This window comes from Falco cherrug, chromosome 15 (genome assembly GCF_023634085.1).
Source record: "Falco cherrug isolate bFalChe1 chromosome 15, bFalChe1.pri, whole genome shotgun sequence".
Classification (NCBI taxonomy): domain Eukaryota; kingdom Metazoa; phylum Chordata; class Aves; order Falconiformes; family Falconidae; genus Falco; species Falco cherrug.
In genome coordinates, this window is record NC_073711.1 from 16006122 (window position 1) to 16027066 (window position 20945).

The 20945-nt window shown below is 48.5% G+C and overlaps 1 protein-coding gene across 1 annotated transcript in view; it reads right to left on the reverse strand.

Moving 5' to 3' along the window:
* Positions 1–20284, reverse strand: part of ARHGEF6 (Rac/Cdc42 guanine nucleotide exchange factor 6) — a 40670-nt gene extending 20386 nt beyond the window's left edge. The window contains 7 exon segments of the mRNA XM_005436029.4: positions 831–925; positions 2339–2409; positions 5024–5225; positions 5645–5772; positions 10641–10725; positions 18934–19017; positions 20053–20284. Of these exon segments, the coding sequence (XP_005436086.2) occupies positions 831–925; positions 2339–2409; positions 5024–5225; positions 5645–5772; positions 10641–10725; positions 18934–19017; positions 20053–20217 (830 nt within the window). The 5' untranslated portion in view covers positions 20218–20284.
* Positions 20285–20945: the final 661 nt, after the last annotated feature.

Below are 20945 nucleotides of genomic sequence, written 5' to 3' on the forward strand. Positions count from 1 at the left end.
CGCAGCACGCTCAGCTGGAGGGGTCCCAGCCCCAAATGCAGCTGCACGGGCAGGGTCGCCAAGATGGCACCATTTGGAAGAGATGACGGTAAAGCTGAAGCAATAAGCAGGAGGTGAAGTTAACTGCACCAGGTCTTTTATGCCGGGTGAAACTATCAATAGGAGCCTGCCAATAGGCACTAACGCGCTGCCTGGGTAAGGACAGGATGGCACGTGCTGCCTCGGCACCACACTGGCCAGCACGGATGGAAAGCACATCGGCTTGTTTCTGCAAGTAAGCCCTGACAAAGCCCCCCTGTTGCCCCCGGCATGCGGGATGGCAGCATGCTCTTCCCGAGCACGGAGGTACTCAATGCTGATGGCTGCGCAGACAGGGAAGTCACTCCTGGCTCAGCAGCAGTTTGGATTTAGCGAGAGGCAACCTAACCGCCGAGAACGTGTGTCGTCGCGCACGGAATGAAGAGATGACTAGGAGATGCGGCTTGGGCCTGAGAAGTCACAACAAGGCAAATCACAAGGGGAGAAGCCATGCAAGGCACACCGCCAGGACACATGCACGCTGGGACAGCCACGCACGAGCTTGCAGATGGGTTGGAACAGCCAGCACTGGAGCAGATGGAAAAGCCCGTCTCTAACACAGCCCAATGCCTGCACCACCACTGAGGAATAGGAAAGAGCAGAAACCTGTACAAGGTGGGCTTTTTTTCTGGTTCACAGAGAAGCTTTACAAGAAGAGCAGTAACAGTCCCTAAACATTCAAAAGCAGGAAAGTAATGAACTATGGTCGATTTTACAGGGTTCTCTCCACCTCAGATGCCCTTATATCTTACTTATCATAAGACTGGAGGGGTCTTAAGTAAGTTCCCAGAAGTGACTGTAGTTCCTTCGCATAATCTCGTTCTGTTTCCAGAATATTTTGCAACACCTAGGGTGAGAGACAGAGCACTGAGTAGATCTTTGTACTAGTGACTAGTCAAAGGAACACGACATCAGCTTCCAAGTGTGGAAAAGCACGGAAGTGTATTTTAAATCCATAAATTACACTCATTAATGCAGAACCCAAAACGCTCAGGAAAGCCCTGGGGGGTCCAATTTTGGGCTTTTACTTTGGCAACTGGGGGAGGCCTGGAAAGCAGGTGTTAAGGGCTGCTCCTTCTTCTCTGGCAAAGCATGAAGACAATGTCAGTTCAGACCTGAGTTTAGTATTTGATCCCCGAGAGGCTCATGCCTAACCCTGCATGCACAACTGGCTGCCAAGGTATGCAAACAAATGATCTGTGCATGCGTCCTGGGAGCACCGTTTGCACGAAGGCAGGCAACAATTTAAATGCAACAGTGGCCGGACCAAGGACGGCTCCTGCGGCAGCTCAAGCCAGGGCACAGCTCACTTGCACTCAAGGACGTGCCGTGTTGGGTTTGGTCCTGCTAATCCTGCTCAGCAGCCAGTTCGTCTCCAGCAGCAGGGTAGGCAAACCCACTGCCTGCACACTCCCAGTTAGCACTCCAGTTTCTCAGTGTGGATGAGCTTTGGAGACAGTGGAGGTGGTTCCCAGCTCTCTGGACATATTGTTTCTGCTTTGCTTTGCTTGAAATATATTTAGACATGCTGATGAGCACGTTTCACCTCCAGCACTGAGAGCCAGGGATGTTCACATGCAGGCATTTTAACTCTCCCACACCGCAGGGTTCGCTCTAGCCTGGACACAGCGGGAAGGTACCTGCCGCCCTCTGCCAGACCTCGCTGCTCCTGTAGCAAGGTGGTAGAGGGGGTGATGCTTCACCCCTTCTGCAGCCGCAGTTCACAGCCCGGCAGGCTGACCTGCTCCAAAGCCAAGCCCAGTTAACAAGCCAGGCTGTGAGCTGCAGCACCTGCCCCTTCTCCAAGGGAGAACACAGGGCAGGCAGCTCAGGGCGTAACATCTCCAGCCAAACCTAAGAAAGGGATCATGGATCAGAGCCCTAATTTGGCTGGCCACGCACAATGACATTCTCTCCCCATCTTTATCAACAGAAGATGGCCCTCAGTTAACGGCAAGGACTGGACCAGAGACACTGCGCTTTATTCCCCAACACTGGTCTCAGAGCTGCCACCTCTGCTATACTATCTAGTTGCCTACTTTGAGTCTCTCTCTCCTTTTGACATCTTGCAGCAACTTCCATTTGCGGTTTACTGTCTTGACAACCTTGAACCAAGGAAATGGCAACAGCTGCATTCAAATACAGAGTCACATCCCCAGTTGTTATAAATTGCTTCAATGATTTCTGAGGGAAAGAGCCAGTTCAGGAGATTAATAATATGCTACTTATTAAAATGTATGATCAGCACTTTAAAACTTACCACAGGGTAATAATTCTTTGTCAGCTGAGTGCTTTCAAGTCCTTTTAATGCTTTGGGAGAGAGTGGTTTATCTGTACAAAAAAATACATCAATAAATTACAGTGTACAACTCTCATTACTCCAGCAGGAAAAGTCACTGCTGCATCATGTCCAGCAAACAAAACTTCACCCCTGTGAATGCAAAACTTCAACGGCAGGGTTTGTTTGCCGGCTCCAGAAAAACTAGGAGCAAACCGAAGGCATGCATGGCACCGAAGGCAGCCGAGCAAGTCGCACCAGAAGCACTGCACAGCCTCTGCCAACTAACTTACAGGTTTGCTCTGAAATCCCTGGCAGTAGCCCAGTGTCTGGCACTGTTTGGAGCTACAGTGTGGCTTCACCCGGCCCACAAAATTTGGGTTTCAAAACTGGGTGTCTATCAGAAATGCTGGATACAGCATTTTGTTCCAGGTGATTCACAAAGCACTTGAAGCCAGCGCCAATCAAGACACTGAACCCTGATCCCCACAGTCATTTGCGATACAAAATCCTTCTCTGAACGAAGGCAGATTTGAGCACAAAGCTCCCACAAACCTGGAAGTCAATTCTCATCTTCTTCTGCATTCGCTAAATCCCTGTGGATGCCTCCAGCATGGTACGCATGTGCACGTGTACACACACACACACACACACACACACACACAAGTCCCTGCTCCACTTTTCCTTCCCTAGAGAAGCCTCTTCCCTGCCAGCAGCATGGCTTTGCCAGCTCTGCCCGCACCGGAGAGCTGTGCCGCCAGCCCTGGCCACGCTGCACACCTCGTACCGATACGCCTTTGCACCACGCAGGACAGCCGCCTCCTTGCTCCCTGCCATCACTCACAGAAGGCAATTACTTTCACACCGATAGCAAGGCAGAAGCTTGGAATTGATAAATTTAGCCCCTGGAAACCGCAGCTTAATGTATTGTCTAATTATTGCCCTTGTAGAGTTTCCTGTCACTTTCAGCTGGGAGCTCTGCGCCTCATTCAAAGACTCGGAGGAGCCTTGCTCCACGCAGCTAGTTATTTCCACCAAAGGGCACGCTTAGGACACACCGGAGGTACAGACACTGCTGAAAAACAAGTAACTCCATTTAGAGTGACACGTCTCACGCTTCGGAGGTGAGGAAAGCAGCTTCCGCTGGCTTGCAGGGAGGCGTCCCCCCGGGTGCAGCCCCTCGGCAGTGGTCCTGGGGCAGGAGAGGGTTAGCTGATGGTGCCTGCCCCCATCATTTGCAATCCAGCCATGCCTCCCGAGCAAGCAGAGACCAGGGGAGCAAACCTTCCTCCCATGTGAAATGGGTGCTGGTGAGAGGGTTTCAGCGGAAAAAGCTCTGCAGGTAAAAAAAAATCTGCCGGGCTCCTACAGTCAGGATCAATTGGAGTCTTGCCCTTTGCTTCAATGAGGTGCCGTTATTTCATGCAGCTCCCATCTGATTTTCCCCATAGGACTGAAATCTGATCTCCTTTTTTTGAAACATTTCTCTTCTCCACTCACTGACTTAATTAGCGATTCCTGGGTTGTGCCAGACAAGCCTTCAATCTCTGCTGCAATGTCCTGCTCCAGCTCAGACATCATTTCCCAGAGGGAAACGGTGGGAGATGAGATATCCTAACAATGATTTTTTCACTTAGAATTAAATAAAATCTGGCCTAATTCTGAGCGCTCACTAATTTTATTCTTCCCTCCTTTGCTTTTTCACTTGCAAGCATGGCAGCGAGGATGTCTAACGGGTTGTACATATTGCAGCCACTTTGCAGGCTGCTGCTGATGTCCCACATGTCTGAGGCCAGGGCTGATCCTGAGCCATGAAACCAGCACTGAGCGTAGAACTGGTCTCTGCGCAGGGTAAGCCCTCAAGGTGCATTAAGGAATTAAGTTGGATTTTGTAAAAAACCAAGTTTACTGTCACACAACGGCCTCAGAAGCACAACGGGGTGAGCTGCTTGAATGGATATGTAACACTACAGGGCAGTCAGCCAGGGGCATGCCTCGTGTCATCACCACCCCACATCTGGTTAGAATCACACTGCAGAAAACATGAAGGACACTCAAGACAAAGCTCAATAAAGGCAGATGTCATCAGATGGACCGTCCCCTCCCTCTTCCCTTCTCATTATCGTAGCAGAAGACGCATCTGGGGGAAAACGTACTGTGTGAAATCAGCCACCACGACAGGCAAAACCAGGGAACCATTCCCTGCGGCCACCTAGTTTTTGTTGGTTTCCTCACTGTGACCACGAGCACCCGTTCCACTGCCACCAGAAATGGCAGGATCAAACACAAATACAGCGCCTGACCGAGGTCTCTAACAAAAAGCTAATTCTTTGCCCAGACACTGGAACGACCTGGCAGCTCCCCAGGACAAAGGGGACCCACACAGCCATCTCCAGCCTCATCCTCCGGCAACGTCCCCGCTCCTGCGTGGCTGGGGGGAGCCATCAAAAGGCACGATGCGCTGGGGAAGAGGGTGAAGCAGCTCTCAAACAACTCATGCGAAAGACTAGGCTTTACCCTTCTGGCCTTGTTCATCCTTCCATTAGTCCTGCTGCTTTAAGGACACAAACGGTCCTTACTAAATAGCAGCAATTTCCCAAAGGCACAAGGATCTACGCTGCATTATACCGCTGTCATTCAATCAGCCCTTGAAAGCAATTTGCTTACCGGTGGATTTGATTTCTCTGACGTAGTTGCTTGGGAACCAGCCTGTTTTTCCATTCAAGGTCCCTTCCCACCAGCCCCCTTCTTCAACCCGGGTGACATAAATAATGTCTCCTTTGTTAACGGAGAGTTCATCCTCATTGGTCTGCTTAAAATTGAACCTGGCCTTTACCACCAGCTGATGACTGCCATTCTCGGTCATCTCCTAAGGAAAGAAACACGGGAAAACATCACTAAATAGTCCAAAAAAGCAGAAACCACTAGGACAAGCCATTGTTGTTCTTTGTTGTGACAGCTGTTTTTTCAGTATTGCTTGTTATAACAAGCAGTAACGTCTTGCTTTTGTGCAAGCGCTCCCACCAGAGGACCACAAGGTCCCTTCCCAAGCATTAATTTCGTTTCACAGCCCAACGGATGGCAGATAAGAATCGCTCTCCTCATGTCACAGAGAGGAGCACCGCGGTTTGCAGAAGCCGCAAGACTGTCTCCAGCCGAGGCAGCAAAGCCATGATGGAGATCGGGGGAGGACAAAGCCCCCCTGGCATGCTCAACCCAGGGGTACCACTCATACCCCTCTACCCCCACAGCCACCAACCCCCTGATGAGATGTTAATTAAAGTATACCACAGGCTTGGACTGCCTCCTTAACACCCGCGCTGACTGTGAAGCTGTGCCGTTGGAGTCAGTGTGGGGACCTCCAGCCACAGAGCTAAGAGACGACAGATGTGCACATGGCCCTTTTGACGGCTGATCTGGTGAGGCAAAAACAACATCTGAGTTTTACCCATCTGTCCACCATCCCTCTGCATCACAGCAAAGCAAAGAGTAAAGCCTATAAAGAAAACAAGAACAGGGCACAACAGCTGAAAGAGCATCTATCAGAGCAAGAGAGCAAGTGCTCTGCATCTCCAGTGCGGGTACTCCTAGTCAACAGCGAGGATGGTTTTGCTGGGCTGGGTTAACCCTTCCATGCTGGAAGAAGTTGATTTGCATCCCACGGCACTCCCAGGTTATGCCACCTCTGCAGCCACACATCCACCCACAGTATTTTTTTTTTAAATCCCCCTCAAAACTGTAGAAAATTAGAATAATTCTCAGCCCAATGCTGTCCAACTGTGAATGTTTCTGGTAAGCACTGTTGAAGGTGTTTCGAAGTTTAGCTCGCAAGTGAGCGCTCTCAGGTCACCTCCACAGCTGCAGCTTAGGGCTCCCCGCCGAGCGGGGAAGAATGCTGAACAGCTGGTCAACACAATCGCTTCTCTATTTAGATAAGTCCGCCTGGGTTCATTATACAGCTGAAAGAGGCTAGGCACAATTTTGATTACTGTTCGCGGACTGCTGCCATTAGCCATGTGAGAGAGGGATTCAGACCACGCCGAGGAAGGACAGGACTGTCACCCCCAGGAGACAGACAGCCCTCGGAAAGGCTCAGGTAGCCCCAGCAGCTCTTGGCGTTGCCTCCTTCACACGCTCGAAGCTCCTCGCTTTCTCAAACTAGTCTCTGGGCTTGTTCCTGCCACCGCCTGCCTGATGCTGGAAATAAATCAGTAATCATGAAAACCAGACATGTGTCAGAGCAGCAGCTTTGTTTCTATATTATTACTCAAAAAGCTGCCAGAAGGTAAAAAGTTTCCTGGTGGCAACCGCCCTGTGCTGAGATTGAGTCAGTGGCCTTGTCACTATGAGCAGTCCCAGCTCCTGCAGGACCTGGCAGCACTCAGCCCCAGAATCCTGCTTGGGTGCTGCAGAGCAGCAAAACCCATGGGATCCAAGCCACCCAGTCATTCCCAGTACTTCTCTGCCACTGTACCTCACACCACGCTGTGGGACAACGCTCAGATCACCTCCCTTCTATATGCCATGGTGCTAAAATGCAACCACAGCAGATATTATAATTTCAGCAAACTGTGAAGCCCTTTTAAGATTTGCCTTGTAGATTCAAGAACATTTCTGTATTCCAGAGCTTTTGTTTTCTACCTGCAGCGTGGACCTGGCATGCCCGTGGACCTCAACAGGAGGACAGAGAAGAGTGTTTTGCAGGCATGACCGTGCAAGGTTCCCTGGGTGATGTTCGGAGTTGTTCTTTGAAAATGCTGCAAGAAGAGACGGTGATCGCGCCACCAAGCATACGCAGGAATGAGAAAACATAAACTCTAAAGCTGCTGTTCCCCCATTCTCCTCCAGTCTGAGTGTCAACATGGAAAAATCATTCCGAAGGGGAAGTTTGGTGGGAGTTACAGGAACTCAGCTGGGCTTTCACTCTCCCCAGAGAATTTTTGTTTCAATAGAAAAACACCGCATCCTTAGATTGGGCCTGGAGCAACACAAACTGTGAGCTCCTGGAGAACAGACTTGCTTTGTCTTTCTCCAACGCCTTGCACAATAGGGACCAGGTCTATGACTATGACTTCCAGGCGCTGCTGCCTTAAAAACCCTTAACCAGACCATACCCACACACCAGTCCGCCCAGACCACGCTCCAGTGACAGACAACGCTGTCGGTAAGTGTTGTGTGCTCTCAGTGAGTCAGTTTTCTCTCTCGCCCTGCTCCTTACACAACTGCCCGATGACCGCACGGTGAATTCCCATCTCCCTGGGCTGCAGCAACAGCAAAACCCTCTGCGTGGAAAACTCACTTTGCAGACACAAAGTGGGGTTGTTTTTTTTCTCTGAAGCATCCTGATATTTGAGCAGGAGCGGTTTCGGCTGCTCCCGGCGACTCCCAGGCCAGGAGGGGTGGCTGGCTGCCAGCGCGAGATGCTCTTCCCCTGATTCCTTCTAAAAAGGGAGGGTGTAAACCGCGAGTCCAGACTTCTCCGCTTATTCAAGCCATCAGCAACAGTCCCACGGAAATGACTCGGTTACTGTAGATTTTATGCTTCTCCCTGCCCCTCCCAATCTTCCAAAGCTTTTATAAATATCTGCAGCAACCTAGAAACAAATGTAAAACTGACTTTGACAGTTTGGTAGGGAAGTGTATCATTTATCTTGCATCGTGACAGCGTCCTATTTTATTCCTGGTCCAGCATGGAACACTGCTGCCATATGTTGCTTAAACTATGGTTAAAATAGCTGGGTTTTCTGCTCACATTCCTACACTATTTTTGGCAGATGAGCCTCATCTGATCCAGCCCAGCTGGTTTTCCTCCCCTGCCCTCTCTTTCAGATAAAAGCATCAAGCTCTGTGTTGCTGTTATTTGATGGACAGCTGCTGGACTCTGTCTGAGTTAATTTGCTACAAACGATGCCTCTAGTTATTTGCATAACAAGATCCACAAAGACTGAAGGATTTGAACTTCAAATGGATCCTCACAAACACATCACATTCCCACAGTGTTTCTTTATCTGTCACCTGCTTCCCTTTGCCTCCAGCAAGGGTGTTGGGATGCAGCAGCTCTGCGGTGTTGGGATGTGCAGGCATGCCAGAGCCTTGGCCATAGCAGGAACTGCAGTAGCCAGTACCAGGCTTGTCCTGATGCTCCGTTCAGCCCTCGGCCTCTGGCAAGAGGGACAAATGGGACCATCTGCAGTGGCAGTTTGTAGGACACAGGCTCCTGCTTCTCAGGAACTTGGCCAAGCCACCAAAAAGCAAACGTTTTAGGCATGTATTTATTTTACCCTGTACTTTTCCCAAGAGTGCTCTCTGACGGAGCAGCTAATTATATCACAGGCATTGCGCTTTTAAACATTTAAACAGAGAAAGCATATGTTCAAACAGATGTTTGCCATGAAAACAAGAGGATCCCAGCTTCCCTATAGCCTGTCGGTAACGTGTGCTAGAAATTATTCCCCAGCAAAGCCACGTCCCGAGCCTTGCCCAGCGACTGCAGGGGTGAGCTGGGACACGGGTGGCTGCACGAATAGAGTGGGGGCTGTAAATAAGGGCTGTGACAATGGCACTGGCTGCCCCATTGGCACACACCCCCATCACACCCCTCCAGTCTGGCAATAGGCAAGCACAGAGGCAGAAAATTTTCTCACTCTTTTTGCTTTCAGAAAATTGAAACTAACGTCGATCATAATGTCAGCATTTGCAAAGGTTGCTCCTGGACTAGGTAACCTGCATTTTACATCCCCCGTCATAACAACCTGCAAGGGCTTTCTACATGGGGTCACCGGGTGCTGGCATTTAGGGGAGCGGTAGGAGGCTGTCAGGAGATGTGCTGCAGCTGAATTACCGTGCACTGACTTCTAGGGAACGAGCTGGCGGCAGAGCTGAGTGCTGGCTGCAGAAAGGCAGTCCAAGAACCTCGATTTCTTTACAGCAACATTATACACACACATACAGGTGTGTATGTACAAATATATACTATTCCTATGATTATAATACATTATATAGTATCAGATATATGTCGTTATTTATATAACATATACCTGAAAATTCACACAACACTCATGTGTAAGTATAGTATATATTTTATATACATCTGATTTTATAAAACCTGGCATCAGAACAGAAGAGAACAGAAAAGAGGGAAAAGGGAGAAAACGGTCCAGTCCCAGCAATGAAGTTGTTCCATTGAACAACCTGAGCAGCCTCTGTACTAGCAGAAGAGAACCCAAAAGCAAAAACTAAGTTGAAAGAGAACTGAAAGAACCGAGAAAACCACTGCAAACCAAAACTAGGCAAAATGCAGTAAGCCGACAGAAAAAACATCCCATGACAGGAAAATCGTTGGGTTTGGGGTTTAATTTTTTTCACTTTTAATTGCCTAAAATGTAACTTGCAAGAGGGGAATTGAACTCTTCTCTTGATGTTGGATTTTGGTGGATCAGGACTCCGTGCAAATCCACTTGTATGACAGGGGGCCATAAAAGCTTTCCACCCTGCAAACTCTTCCCAGGTCCATGCAGACCTGCTCCTCATCCCCCAGAAAAGAGACCCTGGTCCTCTCACCCCTCCCCAGAGCACCACACTGTCATCACCCTCCCTGCTGAACTTCTCCTTTCACAGCCTATGTGGACAAATATCAGTTTAAAAGAGCCTGTGGGGAACAGCTATGTATTTGGGATGGAAACAAGAGGAGCTGATTTGCTTTGCATCAGCAGCCCACTCCTGCTCCCAGGGAGGCAGGACAAGCCATCACCACCCCGATTCCCAAACCCAGGAGCCTCCTCCATGGACCGAGGGAGAGGAGAGAGAGAGAAACATCAATACAATTGACTGAGCATGTGGCAACTGTTTGTTTTGACATTCAGTAAAGATATTATGCAGATGGATCTGTTTTTCCCTTCAGCTTTAAAACGCACTATTTAAAATCTGCTATTTGCATTTTGGGAGATGCATGCTCATTTACATTGAGGCTCCTTTACGATGACCTACTTTGAGGTCCCTTAATACTGTCAAAACTGAGCAGAGGTCCCTTAGTGTAAAGCGATAACGTAGCTCTGCAAAGTGCATACAGCAACTCTGAAATGCCACGTTTAAACCCGGAGCTGGTAGAAGCGTGAAATATTGATCCCACTGTCCAGCATCAGGCATCGGTGCCATCAGCACAATCTGCTAAGCCTCCAGAAATCATCATAAACTAGGAATTACCAAAAAAATAACCCCACCCCAGCATACAAATGAGACAGAAATTGAAAAGACCACAGGAAAAAAAATAATGTATTTTTCTTACCTTCAGTAGCTTTATTTACAGCTGTTAATGTACTCAGGACCTTGGAGAACTGTTCTCCGGTGTACAAATCATGTGGATCAAACACCTGTGAAAGAGGAACTTGGTCAGTTGAGCTCGAAACATCTCACTAGTGCTGTCTGAGCAGCCCACGTCGCTGGAAGGTGACAGTGAGGGTTAAGCTGCCCCTGTGTCTCTGCAGGGAAAGGGCGTTTATTCAGGGCTGACAAGTCCCATTTCCTTTATAGCGAGTGAATTCCTGGGGCGCAGGTGGCAGGCGGCATGGGAAGGGCAGGGGGACCCAGCAGCGTTTGGAGACAGGGAAGGAAATCAGTGCGATCTGCAGAGCAGGAACTCCTCTGAAAACCACGGAGAAGGTTATTGCTTGCCTTGAGGGAAGGAAAGATTTTGCTGCTATTTTTGTTATCGAAAGCTGAAGAGATTGAGACTGTACATATATATGTATATATACATACACATTTACTTTCCACAGCACAAGAAACATACAGAATTTTCTGCTGTTGCAGTATGGCATACATAACACATTCACATTTTTTACAGGAAGCCAAAACCAGTTATTTTATGTGCAAAAATTTCACTCTAAAGAATTGTGTGTTGCTAAGCCTCAACAGCAAAACAGATACACATAGTGAGCAAGGGCTTATTTTCTATGACTGGTAACGTGAACCTTGTACACCCAGCCCTTCAGAAATCACCACCAGCACAATGAGGGTCAATCTGAGTTTCCAAAACACTGCAATCCCCTCTAACCCCTGAGAAACGCCCTCAAATTCATATAGACTGTATAAATCCAACCATTAATGAAACAAAGACAAGCAATACAAAAAACCCCTGTTACTGGTACCACCAAGGCACTGCCTCCTAACCCCCAAATACACGTCTTGCAGAAGGAGACCACAGATCTGCAAATCCAACAAAGAGGAAAGATGCTTTTAATGCTCTCCTGGCAGACACCATCTACTTAGAAACACTTCCAATGCACTAAAGAGCGTATCCTGCTAAACAAGTACATGGGTCTTAATTACCTTTAGGGTAGTACTGCCCTTTAAAATGGCCCTTTCTTGCTTTCCACATATAGCTCCTTGAATACACTTGGCACATTTCAAATAGGAAGGGGACTGGCCTCTTCCGCAGCCCTGGATGCTCGCGGCATCTCTGCCTTTTGACAGACACATCAGTGCAGCAACAAAGTCGAACATGGGCAGTACAAGGGATGCTCTTTGTTGAGAATATATTTCAAAATTGACTCAGCCCCTGAGCACTGGGAAAAAGGCTTTACCCTAAAAGAAATTTAATCCACGCTCAGATGGGGAACAGCCTGCCATCATTACAAATGTTAAAGTCCTTAGCTCCACAGCTCTGGTCATATCTACCACTCTGCACATTTTGGGGACATCCCCACCTACCTTGGGCTGTTTCCAAGCTGATCTATCTCCTGCGCTCGCTTGGGTTTGCTCCTTGGGACCACACGGACCCCATCCCCTCTGCCAACTGGTGTGTGAACTAGTTTTCCTGCCTTGCAATTGCAGGCAGCGCTATCTGAGCATCGCCTCCAGCCCTAGGCAGCGATGTTAGAGGCTCCGTGGAAAGGGAGATGGTAACGGAGAGCCTGGGCGTGCGCTGACCCTGTTGGCAGCCGCTGGAGGATGCAACCTGGAGGATGCAAAGTTACCGTAACACGTCTTCACCCTTCTGCAGAGCAGAAGAGGAAAGTCAACAGTGAGGCTGGGATGTTTGCGTGCATGTCTCTGGTGTGTCATTTTCTCAGTCATACCCTCTTTCTTCCCCTTCAGGAAGTCCAGAAAAACAAGTCCTGCCTTGAATGAAAGGCTTTCTTTTCTTTTTTTTTAAGGTACCAAAGGAGTAAAATACATCCCTGATCCTTCAGTGCACAGAATAATGCTGTAAGCTCAGAGTCAACAGACTGAAAAAGTATAGAGGAAAATGGTAACAAGAGCGATATATAAAAAAATCTAGTACAACAGCAAGCAGTAACTTTTAGGACTTTTCTGCATGGAGAAATTGTCTGGAATAGCTACTGTGGAACAATGGCTATGTGGAAAACTCTCCTGGATCAGCTACTGTAACGTAAATGCAGTCTGCAGCTTGTTCCAGAATAAATTAACCATACAAAAAAAGTCTTCATTTATGAGCTAAACATTACTTTTCCCAGCACGATCCATCCATAATTCCACTCCTAACTAAAAGACAAGCTGTAAGGCTAGAAGAAAAACAGAGGGGAGAAAGGCTTTTCTGCTCTTGGGTCATGGAAGATCCTGGTGGACGTTAAGTAAAACCCTGCTTAAATCTACGGCTGTCACCTGAGGATCTCCATTAAAATGCTTTTCCGACTTTTCATAATCACAATACTGCAGCTGCCCTGGGTGAAACGCTCTGGCTGCTCCATCGGACATCGCACCGGGAGGGAGCAACCGTGCATCGGGGGAGAGCAAGCCCCGCACCGGGGGGGGGGGGGGGGGGGGGGGGGGGGCGGTCCGTGCAAGCCCCGTAGCGCCAGCGCTCCTGCCGGGACAGCAGGGAGGCGAGGAGCGGCCGGTGCTCGCAAGGCAGCTACCAGAACACCCGGCTTTTCGGGAAGGTCAAGAAACATCCAGCCCAGGCGCACCCAGCAAGTTACCGGCCCCCCAAATCCCGGGGCCGGGCTGGGAGGGGCAGGAAGGTCGGGGGAAGCCGGGCTGCGTGTCAGCCCGAGCTGCTCCAGCGGCACAAGCCGATCCCGCCGCCAGGCAGACCCCCGGCAAACCCCCAGCTGGGGGCAAAGCCCAAAGCCCGGCGCGACCGCGACCCCCGCAAACCCGAGGAGGAGGGCTGGAGCCCACGGTCCCACGGCCGCGGGGTGCCCGTGCCCCGGGGCTGCGCCCACCGGCCGTGCCGCTGCCCGCGGCGGGAGCGGGGCGCCGCCAGCTCCGCCAAGCCCGGCGACACGGGGACGCGCCGGCGACCGGGGAGCGCCCTCGGCGGCCGCAGAGCCAGCCCTGCCGCCGGCCCCCCGAGCGCAGACGCCGCGCCGGCCCCGGTCGCTCACCGCCGGTGCCGCCATGCCCCGCACCCCGCCCGCGCTCTGGCCCTGGCGACACCAGCGCGGACACGCGTGGGTGCTGCCCGGCGGCGGCAACACCCGTGGCTGCTGCCCGGCGACCCCCCGGGGGACACCCCGCGGGACCCCCCGCAGACGCCGGAGGGGCCGGGCCCGGTGCCGGTGCCGCGGCGCGGTGGGTACTCACGGCGGCGGGCGGGCGGGCGCGCAGCCCCGGGGCATGGCGGCACGGCGGGCGGTGCTGCGGGCCGCGGGGCGGCCGCTGCGGCTCTGACCCGGAGCCGGATCGCGGCGCGGGGAAGGGAAGGGGAAGGGGAAGGGGAAGTGACAGGCGGCGCCACCGCCCCGCTCCGCCCCGCCGCCGGTGCCGGTGCCGGGCCCGAGAGGCCGCAGCTCCCTCCGCCGGCCGCGGGCGGGAGGCGCGGGGCGGCCCGGCGGGAGGGGGGCAGCGGGCGGGGAAGGGGAGATGGGAAGGGGAGAAGAGAAAGCGCAGGGGAAGGGAAGAGGGAAGGGAGAAAGGGAAAGGGAAGAGGGAAGAGAAAGGGAAAGGGGGGCGGGAAAAAGGGAAAAGGGGGAGAGAAAAAGGGAAAGGGAAAAAGTAAATCAGGGAAGCGAACGGAAAAGGGGGGGGAGGGAAAAAGTAAACTAGGAAAGAGGGGTAAGAGGAAAGGAAAAAAAGGAAAGGAAATAGGAAAAGAAAGGAAAAAGAAAGGGAAAGGACAAGGAAAATGAGGGGGAAAGTACAGGAAAAGAAAGGAAACCCCAGCCCATTGCAATGGCAATACAGCAGTGTTGTACCACCGAGAACGGGCCGCAGGCGAGGCACAGTTCCGCTGAGGCACGGGGTTCCCAGGGGGAGCACGTCCTCGCCGCGGCCAACATGGTGCCACTGCTGCCTGTGCCCACCTGCCCGGGCAGCACGAATGTCCCCAGGTGCTCCAGCACGACAACAGGCTGCGGCACGGAAAGGGAACGAAGCCCTGTACTGACATCCCGGCGCGAAGCCCGGCTGTAGGTCCCAACCCCACACAGGGGTGTCACAGACACCCACACACCTGCAAGCCTGAGGTCTCCGGGACACTGGGGCGCTCTGAATCCAGACATACCCATTTCCCAGTGCTTGTGCTGGTTGATGCTGGGCAGGAGCTCTTGTTTTGACAGTTATCCAGCTCGGAAAATGTCTCTTGGGAAGTAAGCCAAAGCAGTGCAGGCTTTGGGAGCACACGGATGGGGAGCTACGGGGGTGATCCATTTCTCACGAGCTCTCACACGCCCTCCGTCCAGGTACAAACAGTTTGGTGAAGGCTGCGAGCATCTCCAGCTGCAGAAATAGCTCCAGTTCTGCCCACGATGGCAAAGACACGCTGCAATGCTCTCTGATTGTTCTGGACAGTCAGGTTTAATCCAGCTATTGATTTATCCTGCAGATACTGTTCTTAATTCACAAAATTCAGCCCCTTGCCAGAAGTTTTTGGTTGTATTAGCAATAAAATGCTGCTGCTGCTGAATGAAGGGCTTGTGCTTCTTCAGCAGTAAATGCTGCTTAGCTGTTGAGCTGCTGTTCTTAGGTGCACAGTGGCATCAAAAGCAAAAAGCAAAGACTAACAGTTCCCATTTGTGTTCTCAAGCAAGCTAAGCCAGGAGCTTTCTACCTGATTTTTCTCTTTCCCCACGGTCTTCTCCCTGTATCTTCTACACTAGACTCCACCTGGCTATCGGGACAGACCCTCTCGCCTTCCACTTTCCACCTCAACCCACCTGCATCCAGCTGTCACTGCCTTAGCAGAACTCATTCACTGAACCAGGTCTTCAGTCAGACACAGCTCAGAGGTTGAAGCCACAGTGTAAATGAAGCACAACCAGGTTATCTGCACCGTTCCTCAGTCCAAATCACCAAAAAATCCTCTAAGGACACTTAAGATCCCCTCCATGTGTGGGCATGCCCCCCTAGTCCTCTGTCTCGGCAGAGCTGGACCGATAGATGCTCTTATGGATCAAATTCCAGCACTGAAAAGCAGTTGGACAATTTTACACACACTCATTGTTTCACCTCATTACAGCACTTCTCTAGTTAGAAGGTGCCGATTCCTCTGCTTGCCTTCTTTTTTAGGACTAACACATCTGAAAGCAGCAAATGTTTGCAGGCTTCAGTCCTGGGCTGAAGCTGAGGAAGAGTTTGGTTATTTATACCCTGCAATGAGATGGACTTTTCCAGCTCACATCACCAGCCTGTAAAGCTGCTGCAACTTAATGGAGCCACCTCGAAGCAGGAAAGTCACAGCATCCTTCTCCCCCACCTTCCACGTCCAAACATTTCACTGCTCCTGTAAAACAGGAGAAGGTGCTGTCTGCCTTGCTGTGTCTTTCTTCCACTTCCGAAGACTGAGTTACCAGGACAACAAAGAAGAGTAGGAGGGGAGTACGTATGTGGAGCTCTGCAGGAGCAACCTCTTTGCACGCCTTCCCACTGGAAGAGATTGGCAAGCAGTATCCCTTCAGTGGAAGGCGGGACCTGGGTTTCAACCGAAAACTGGTGTTGGAAACCCTACCTTCCGCAATGATCACCTTCCCTGCACACTAGCAATGCCCGGTGATGTGATGTATTCAGCTCCAAACGGCAGCTGTACAAACGTCTACGGCAAAAACAAATTTAAGGCATAGAATGAAGGGAGCCCCTGCTTTGGCAAATGCAGCCATGGGATGCTGGGACAGGATGCTAATGCCATGTATGAAGTTCTCCATGCTCGAGATTCCCCAGGATGAGGCCCTTTTGTACAAGTCGGTATCCAGAGTAGAAGTTGTGAGCTCTGAATTTCCTCAGAACATCCTCTTCTGCTCACATCTGCAACATTAACAGAATCTCAAACCTTAACATGCACTTGTCAGTCTCAAGAGAGGAGAAGTGGCTCAGATCCCGTCCCAGGCTACTTCTTCATATCTAGGCAACAAGAGTTCTCCATGGCATTTGGAGAAGGGCAGAATTAGAACCGTTAAGGTTTTATTGTCAAATCCAAGGTCTGGGTAAAAGCAGCAGGGAATTCAAACATTTTAAGCCAAAAGCTTTCCTGACATTACTCTTTTCTCAGGCCAGGTTACTGGAGCAGAACAGATTTTCTAACCCTATGCTCACCTTCCTTAGACATAAATCATTGCAGCTACAGTGCTTTTAGATCTTGGAACCAGAATGTTCTTTTGCCTGTTCTGATGCTCCAAACATGCTTTCAGAGTAAATGTGCTACCGAGAAGCCCCCTCTGAAGGGCAGCAGCCGCTCCCAAGGCAAACTAAGAATCAGGCATGACAGAGGACCACCTATAGGCATGCTGCTTGGAGTCTCTTTTGCCAAGAGGGACCAAACAGGGCTGCTTTTGGAAGGAACAGATGGCAGAGGGTTTTTCATGTCTCTTCTGGCTTTGCCTCCAGAGCACTCAGAAAAGCTGGCAACATGGGAGGCAAAGAACCAGAGGGAAGCATAAGTGCTGTCTTGTGCCATGTCTTGCTCACCATCTCATCTGTCCTACCTCAAGCATTCCTGTGCCCGAGGCTACAGAGAGGAGCCAGGAAGAAGCAAAATTCCTGTCTTCACTTGGCATTCTAGTATGATTTCATATTTTGGAAAAAAATAAGCAGAAATAATTTTCAATTTATTGCAAATTTAGTGCAAAGTTTAACCTCCACCTTCAGAGATTTGAGCTTTTATTCAGCTTTTGAGGCCTCCTTTCACAGCAACCAAGAGGGAGGCAACCGCATGAATGCTAGGAAACTTACTGAAGGGTCAGAGTATTTCAAAGATTAAGAGGGTTATAAATCAGAAGAAAAAAGAAGTCGGAAACCCTTTCTTAAATGAAAACTGAGGAAGAAGAGCCACAGGGAAGATCAGAGCAACACTCAGAGCTGGACACACAATGTTGCTGTTTCCTAGTATCTGAAAATTGTGGAGTGCATTATCGCAGAACTGGTCTTGGAAACTACGAGATGTTAAAGCACAAGAGTTGAGGACTGTACCCTTGTCCTACCTGTTAGCTGTTTAAGACTGCTATTTTTTAATATTTTCCACTACAACCATTATGATTAGTTTTCAAATAGAAAAATAAACTCTCTGAAAAAGGGAGGAAATCACACATGGCCAGTTCCAGAAGATTGGCAACACCCGATTTTTGATGTGATAGGCCTTCAGTGATTCTATATACATCCGCTCTTAAAACTGGGCTGCCGCAGCAGGCTCTGAGAAATGCATGACTAGTGAAATGGTTCTGGAATGAGCAAATTTTCATGCTGTTTAGCTAAAAAGCTGTGAAAAGAAGGAAAGCTCTTTGCTTGTTTAGACCTTCAAAGGAAAAGCGCAGGAACAGAGCTACCATGGGTTGAACTTTTCTCACTGTGGTGTATGAATATTCCATGTAATGCCCAAGGATGCTGTCCCTGCTTCTGGCAGAATTTGTCTTCAGAATGTGTTTTTTTCAAAATGTTGAGTATATTTGAAATGCGACAGTGACAGCTCTTGGTTACAGGTTTCTTTTTTACTGTAGGAATTTAAGTGTGATACAAAAGTATTTACATTTTAAATCCATATGCACTTAGTAAAAAATCTGATGGCAAAATTAGCTGAACTCTTAAAGTGATTTGTTTAGACTCTGATCTCGTAAATATGAGCTATTCTTAAGCATAAGAATTAGCATATAGTAGGATCAGGATCAGCCACTGAAAAGGTGTCTTTTGACCTCATTAGGATTATTTTTATGTGTAAGGATCAACTTAATATTATGTGTAAGGATCACTTTAATATTATGTGTTTGCCAGAATCTCATGCAACTGTTGCAAGATGAAAAATACTGCAGTATTAAGAATATTTCACTTTCATATTAAAGCAAGGCTAAAACCTGCAGTCTCTTCTCTTTAATAATAAAAAAACAATGTAAACAGGTCCACACTGCTCAACTCTGTTTACACAGACCTCCTGGTATTGCTGCACATTTTTCTACCATTTAGGTTTGTCTCAAAAGACAAGAAGGAATCTGTTAAGCTCGGTTTCTCTCAATACACTCAGTTTCTAAATTCTCTGGACAAAGTATTAAATTACCCACACTCTCATTTGTGTTATTAATACACAAGATGAGGAATGACTACAGATTTCATCCCTCTGGCATCTGTCTTGCTTTCAGAAGGCTGATTAAACAAGCATGTTATGACAATAAAAGAAAGGATCCAAGTTGACTTACCTCCACTTTAAGGAGTGCACAGCCTTTCAAGAATTCTTGAATATTACTGATGCAATCAGCTTCATTTTTAGGCTCCAGGCAATACTATAGAAAGAAAATCCACTGAGATCATTGCGTTACTTCCCGTCTAGCCTCTGTTCAGAAGGCCTGCATGAATATTGACATGTGCGTTTTATACTGAATTAGGGAAGCTTCTTAAGGGGGCGGATGGGGGTGGCAGGCAAGCTGTCGAAGCAGGAAGAAAGAGCCACCGGAGGAAGTGATGCATACATCGAAATGGTCGGCATCTTGTTTTGAATGTCAACATATGACAGTGCCCTAAGTGACAGTGGGAAACTGATGACCTTTAAGAACACACTGCCTTCCAACCATCACACACAAGCAAAAGATAAGGAGCTAGCAAAACTGATTTTTGCATAACAAGACTCCTGTTTTACAGGGTGGAGAACCTGTTTTTCTTTTTAATTAAACAGCTTCTCTTCTGCGTTGCCATTTCCTACCTCTCATTGGACTCCTTCCCTTTTTTTCTCCTGCAGTTACTTATCACACTTCTGGACTGTGTGAACATATGCCTTATAAAACTGTAATAGGATGTACCCACATGGCTTAAACAACTTCAGTACCAATGGATTTGTGGCCTTGCGACACTTCAGAATGGCACAGATGCAAGGTTTATTATTTATTCCTAACCTAATCCACTTCTCTAGTATATTTCCTGACTAATGAAGCATTTTACAGTAAGAGTTCTGAAATAATTAATATATTTGGAGTTGTAATTAATGATATTTACGTAAATACAAACTGCATATCCTTCTATTCAAAACCAAGTTATTTTGATCTCTGGTAGGCCCAGTATTTCCTGCCACTCAACGAACATTCATTAACTCGGCCAGCTGCAACCTTTCACTTTTTTTTCTGGATGTTGAGACAAAACTCAAAAGAACTAAAGCTACAATCGTACTTTGCCCTCAGTTAGGTACTACTGAAATGTAAAAAATTTCTCTCTGTGATGCTCCTTGCTCATCTTACCAAGGAAAACTGCACCTCGAAACGACGAGGGCACTGTTTCACCGAGCAGTGCTCTGTTTCAGGCTAGCAAAGTACATCTGAAAGAGTTACCTTTTCTGCAGATCCCGGAACAAGTCGATTAATGAGTTTACAAAGCACAGTTCCATCCTTCAGAGAAGTTTGCAGGAACTCCTCCGGATCATCTACTATTTTCTTAGGGGAATTTAGGACTCCTAATGAAATAAGCCATGTTACAATTTGTTCTTCGGGATTCATCGTGAGGAGCTCTGCCACCAGCACGGTTCTCCTGTGCAGCAGCTTGCTGGAACCCACATCCGTGATTACATCTTCCTGCCTCTGCTGCTGCTTGCAGAGCTCAAGTGTGAAACTACTTTTTTTTTTTTGCTCGGCACAGAAACTCACCAAATCTTAAGAACCAGAACTACTGTTACTCTAAGGTAATAAACATTTTAATAGAAGTTTCTCGTGCTCTGTTACTTTAAAGAGAGACAGTGAAAGATCTTTAACTACACAATTTCAACATTATTGAAAATAGAAGAATTTTATATGGATACTTATTCCACTAAAAATACCTTACCTAGTGACTTCCTCCTTGTGGCAGCTGGTAAAGTTGGTCTTAACTTCTGGCTATCACCCAAAGAAGTAAATGTGTCTTTAATACTGTAAATACTGAAGTATTACAATTGAACTTCACCCTAAAGATGAAATGGCAGGAATATCACACTAATTTTGGGTAAACATTTATCAACTTTATGCAACAAACCAAGTTATTGAAATACCCTTTTATAGTAGTTTTCTATTTTCATGATCTGATCTGATTTTTGAAAAGAAATTCTCATCATGCACTTCAGTGGGTTTTTTTCAAGGTTTTTTTACAAGATGTGCACATGTAATTCAAAACGTTTTTTTGAAAGATAACCTCTCAAAACAAACATCTGAGTAACTTCAAAAAGTTCATAAATCTAAGTCATCCAAAGCTGAGA